Raw genomic sequence first — 6,000 nt, forward strand, 5'->3', positions numbered from 1 at the left:
CTGCCTGTCAAATAAATAACTTTAATAAGTCAAAATAAGAACAAAATCATATGCAAAGCACAGGAATCACTCTATTCTCTGCTTAAGCCAGATAGAGAAAGAAAGAGAGCTGAAAGGAACCAACTACCTTAAGCAAGAGGGAAATATTTTAAGCAAGGTCTCACACCAGGTGAAGCCACTGAAGAGTGTCCAGTTTGGGTTGTGTATCAGTAACAAACAAATGAGGTATTCCAACACAAATGAGTCAAACAGTGTTTCTCACATCTGATCATTCTGGTCATCATCTACTGCTGAGGGGTAAAATCGGCAGCTCGGCAGTCCTCCCTTCAACTATGAGACCGGCACAGCACTGCAGTGCCTGTGGTTAAGTAGAGCAGAGCCCAAATGCTACATCACTGTACTCACTTTACCAGGCCGAGCATAGCTCATTCTCATGGGACTCAGGTACCATCTTCTGAGCAAGTATTCCGTGTCGATGTTCCTGCCTGGCATTCAATAGTGAGCAAGACAGACATGATCTCAGTTGTCACAGCGTTTCTACTGCACTGGACAGGATAGGTAACAAGCAAAACAACAGATACAGAAAGATTTGCCTTCAGGAATATTTAATAATGTTAAATAATGTTTAATAATGTTAAAACTCCATTGTTTGGGGCCAGGTATGGTAGCCTAGTGGATAAAGCCTTTACCTGGTATGCACGCTGGGATCCCAGGGCCCTGCTTCCCATCCAGCTCCCTGCTTGTGGCCTGGGAAAGCAGTTGAGGATGGCCCAAAGCCTTGGGACCCTGTATCTATGTAGGAGACCTGGGAGATGTCCTGGCTCCTGGCTTCAGATCTGCTCAGCTCTGGCCATTGCGGAGCTTTACAAACATCTGCAGAGTGACAGCTATTCATGACACTCCACATGTATTTCATTGTATTTCAAAAAAAATACTATCAAAATTCTCCTTTGTGATATACTTTCAGGTAATCTTTCTGAAACACTCTGTTTTACCTTGATTCCAGTACTGAGTCAAACAATCCTGTTAAAAGGTGCAAAGCTCCAAAGATTCTTATTACTTCAGTCAGCCAGGTTTCCATTTGCAATAATCACAAAAGGAACAGGGCAAGTATGTAAACTCCCAAGAGATCATTTTCCACAAGATAATGATTTACTCTTCAAAACTTTTCCATTGGAACACACATATCTGAGCTTGCGAATGGAAGTCTCTAGAAAAGGTCAAGTTAAGATTCAAGTACGCATCCAGGGGAACGGCTCAAGCAGTGCTACTGACAACAGGAAGTGTGGATTAGTCTTCGTAGAGTAAGAGCAAGGGAAAAAGCACAGCCATTCACGTCCATCCAACCCCACTCTCCAAAGTCAGGTTCATGTAATAAACAGCTCTCATCAGTTCTGCAGCATCTCTGATTCAGTCATCTTATACCGCTCTACTATCTCTGAACCAACAGCTTTCTTTTTTTAAGATTTATTTATTTTTATTGGAAAGGCAGATATACAAAAAAGGAAGAGAGGCAGAGAGGAAGATCTTCCATCCAGTGGTTCACTCCCCAAGAAGCCAGATTGGCAGGAGCTGAGAAAATCCAGGAGAAGCCAGGAGCTCCTTCCAGGTCTCCTACATAGATGCAGGGTCCCAAGGCTTTGGGCCGTCCTTGACTGCTTTCCCAGGCCACAAGCAGGGAGGTGGATGGGAAGCAGAGGTGAAGGATTAGAACTGGCATCATATGGAATCCTGGCGCGGTCAAGGTGAGGACTTTAACCACTACACTATCGCCCTAGGCCCTCTGAACCAATCTTAGAGGCTGACAGACATAATTAGTGGCTCTGAGTGCTGCTTCTCTGCTGGGCTGATAGTGGTACAGAAAAGCAGCAAAAACACAACACATCTGGAGACATACAACTAAGCTTTACACTATAACATATTATTTGTATCAGTCATGTCAACCCGATATGTAGGACCACAGATTTACGATTAAGTAATTGTGCTTTGAATGGTATTAGTCGGATGAGATATCGGCTATTTGACCAGGGTTTCCAGAACTGGACTGTAATGTAAATGTTAGCATCAGAAATCACACATGTGAATAAGTCATGATGCAAAATAATTATTAACTAATAGCCATGAGTTAATGAATTGTGGATCATTTAAATAAAAGAACATTGTGATTATGGGATGAGGTTACTGTCAGGATATTAAAGCTTTAGAAGTTGGGATGGGGGGAGAGGGCACAATGGCTTAACTGGCTAATCCTCTCCCCCAAACGCCAGGATCCCATATAGGCACCGGTTGTGTCCCAGATGCTCCACTTCCCATCCAGTTCCCTGCCTGTGACCTAGGAAAGCAGTAGAGGAATGCCCAAAGCCTTGGGCCCTGCACCCATGTGGGAGACCTAGAAAAAGCTCCTGGTTCCTGGCTTCAGTTCCCCTCAGCTCTGGTCTTGTGGCCATTTGGGCAGTGAACCAGCAGATGAAAGGTATTTCTCTCTCTTCTCTACATCTGCCTCTAAGAGAGAAAGAAAGAAAAGGGGGAAAAATAAGTTTTAGAAGTGGATAGGAACAGAGGCACAGGTTTTACAGGTGAATCACAATGAGTAAACTATTTACATTTCCATGTGAGCTTACAAAGGTGGGAATATAACTTTACATATAAATCCTGTTTTTTAAAGTGTATTTATGTGTATACATGTGTGCCACCTTTTATTTTTCTTAATAATCTACACACAGGAGAATGCAAGGCATAGCATTATGAACTTTTATCCGTCTTACTTATATAAAAACTTTGTGCTTGTACTGGCTTATGCAACACCACTCACTCTGTCCTAACAGCAAAGTTAATGTTAGGAAATCGAACAGGAAGATTCCTAACATCCCAGGGCACACAGCAGACAGACCAAAGTTTCTATCCAGTCTTGTGTTTGAGGGGAAACCGGGGGGTTTTATTTCCGTTTGCATTTTGCAGTGAGGTAACATCCCTGTGACTGGCTCCTCCAGCGTAGTTACATAACACTTCCCTCTGCAGGTCCACCACGGGTTAAGCGCTAACGGTAAATATCCGCAGCAGAAAAGACAGGAAGAGGCGGAGCGCCCGCTGCAGCCCAGCCCAGCGCGGCCCGGGAGGACACGGCGGCGGCCCCGTGGACGCCCGGTGACCCTAGGCTGCAGACGACCCGAGCCCATGGCCCCCGCGGCGGCTCCGTCCTCCCTGGCCGTCAGGGCCTCCAGCCCGGCCGCCGTGCCCAGCTCGTACGGGGCTTTCTGCAAGGGGCTCTCTCGCACCCTCCTGGCCTTCTTCGAGCTGGCCTGGCAGCTGCGCATGAACTTCCCCTACTTCTACGTCGCGGGATCCGTGATCCTCAACATTCGCTTGCAGGTACACATTTAAAAGCCGAGATTCCGCTCGCCGGACGACGTGGGCCCCGTGATGGCCGATTGGGCCCTGCGGCCGAGCTTAGCGCCTGGCTGGGAACCGGGCCGGATGGCCAGGGTGCTCGGCTGCGGCCTGCGCCTGGGCGCCGCGCTCCCCGCGCACCTCCCCGGCAGGGCCGGAACGCCTGCTGCCCCGGTCCGGCGCCATCTCGGCGACCCCGCAGGTGCACGCTGAGACCACCCACGAGACCAACCCCCCTGAAGGACCTGCCGGAGGGCACCGAAAAAGGCTAAAATATTAAGGGGGAAAAAAAGACCGAAAGGTGAACTTGGGAAAGGGGGGGACGGACTGCTAGATTATAAACATTACTGGAAGAAGTCTAAGATGTGAAAGCTGTGTGGAAGACGTGTTTCTTCGTCCCAAGGGAGAAAACAATGACAGTCACACATTGTCAGCAGGAAAAAGACTGTATGGGCGAGGCACCAACTACCAAAGCTGATTTTCTGCGGGATTTTGAAGGCTGGAGTATAAGAAGATGGATTGTTCTCGGAGTGTCCCGGTGAGCAGCCCAGGAAGCTAGCCCTCTGAGCCAAAGATAAGGAAATCCACCTGCTTCGTGGGACTAGGCTGTTCCATGAACATTCTGGAAACATTCGGACGATCATAAAAATAGTCCTCACACTTTTTGTTTGAAGGGATTGCTTAAACTGTGGTTACAAAGTAAATGCAGATGTTTTCAGGTTTGATTTTTTTTTAAACACCTGTTTAAAAGTGGGCATGTGGAAGCCGGGGTGAGAGATACAGATCAGCTGTAGCATTTATGAAGTAAGAGGTTGGCACACACTGGGTTGTTGAGAGGGGAAGAAATGTTACTTGGAGGGTAGCCATAAATTTTCTAAAATAGTAATATATATTTATTAAAGAAAATCGGTGATGGAGAAGGTGTGAAGCCAAAAGAAAGATCTTAAAATGGTTCTGTTGAGACGTATCCAAAAGAAAAATAAATGATTTAATATCAGCTATATTTGAAATAAACTAGAGATTTTGCTTTTTCCAGACAGACTGGGGATAAATTAGTGGGCTGCAGATTTTGCAAAATTAAAACAGGTAATTATACAGGTTCCCTGGAGCCCGAACAGACAATCTAGTATAGGCAAGTCGGTGGAAAAAAAAAAAAACAGAATAGACATAATCTGAAAAGTAACTGCTAGAAGCATGCAAGGATTTGCTCCGGATTAAGGAAATCAAGAGTGGGGAGGACAGGGCAGAGGGATCTGTTGTTCCCTCACCACCAGTCTAACAGTGTTATTTGATTTCTTTTTACCTGTGTATATGCATTGATGAAAAATAAATAAATCTCCTTTTTCAAGATTCTCTAAGGAACTTAAATGTTCACCACTGGCTGAGAGTCAATGAGTTTTTTTTAAGTCAGGCAGACCCCTGCTGAGTTTTAAACTCAGATTGTGTGGCCTGCAGTGGGCCTTTTAAACTCGCGTTTCCTTAGCTGTTAGTGAAGGTGAACAAACCCACTTGGAAAGGTTACCCTAAGAATTAAAAACATGCCTGGCTTACTTAGTGCTTGATTAAATACCCCCAAGCAGTGTTTGTCATGCAGCACATCACAGCAATGACCAAAATAGAAAACGTAGAGGGAAAAAATCCTGTTTTTCGGTGGAAGTTTTGAATTCTGGCGAAGTCCATGGTGCGGTGGGTAGAACCATCCAGAAGGCTGCTAAGTGAGGAACTGAGCAGAGGGGCTGTTATTACTCAAGGTAAACATCTCAGCTGTGTACAGTGTTACTGATCCCATTCATTCTGTCCAGTGAACGCAGTCTGAAAATCCTAGGTTTCCTGCCCCCTCCAGCACCAGGTCTGGTGTTAGGTAATTCCTCACTGCTAACTCTGTCCAACACATCCTTTTATTTTTTTTTTCCCAACAGAAATTCCAGAAATAGTTAGATATTTATAAGTTGAGAAGTACTTGGCATTCATCATCTCCAATAAATAGGAAACTCTCTGAGGGAAGATACTGTATGTTATCCGGTTTTACACCCTGAAATACCAGTAGATAACATGATAGGAAGAAAATGTGAGCTCTGGGATTTGTCATTTATCCTTCCTAGTTGCTCTTAAGCCTCGATTTGCATTTTCACTCAAATGATGTGGTGCCCAGCAGAGTAAGCACGGCTTTGGTCTTAACTAAATCACTTACTGTTTTGTTTTGCCTGGCGTATTTCTGATAACATCTGTTAGGCCCCAAATTTTGCATGTTCTCCACTCTGTCCCCAAGACTAGAGCACTGCCTGAAAAAGAGTACAAAATAAATGTTGATTTGATCAGTAGATACCAATTAGTTATTCTGTACTTAGCCATCAGTTAATAAATGAAACTTACTGGTTATAAATGGGGCATTCTCAGACCATCATGAATATTGACTGACTGGGAGATGTCACATGCATGCAGTAAGCAGAAAGGTGAGTATTACCAATAAAGAAAAAGCTGATTGATCAATTGCTGATAAATTATTAAAATGCAATTCAAGGTATTCTCTACTAATGATTTGATATGGAAACTTAAGGCAATCTTCTGCCCGCAATCTTACCACTTTTTTTAAATTTAAATTTGGTGGAGCAG

General features: G+C 44.7%; 1 protein-coding gene across 1 annotated transcript; it reads left to right on the plus strand.

Annotated features, from left to right (window-relative positions):
• The first annotated feature begins 3,093 nt into the window (after nt 1-3,093).
• On the plus strand, nt 3,094-5,710 carry SMIM10L1 (small integral membrane protein 10 like 1). Its single transcript, XM_040966908.1, has one exon. The coding sequence runs from the start codon at nt 3,175-3,177 to the stop codon at nt 3,379-3,381; it is 207 nt and encodes a 68-aa protein (XP_040822842.1). The 5' UTR covers nt 3,094-3,174; the 3' UTR covers nt 3,382-5,710.
• The last annotated feature ends 290 nt before the right edge of the window (nt 5,711-6,000 follow it).

This window comes from Ochotona curzoniae, unplaced genomic scaffold, assembly GCF_017591425.1.
Source record: "Ochotona curzoniae isolate NIBS_2020 unplaced genomic scaffold, NIBS_Ocur_1.0 contig_1482, whole genome shotgun sequence".
Lineage (NCBI taxonomy): Eukaryota > Metazoa > Chordata > Mammalia > Lagomorpha > Ochotonidae > Ochotona > Ochotona curzoniae.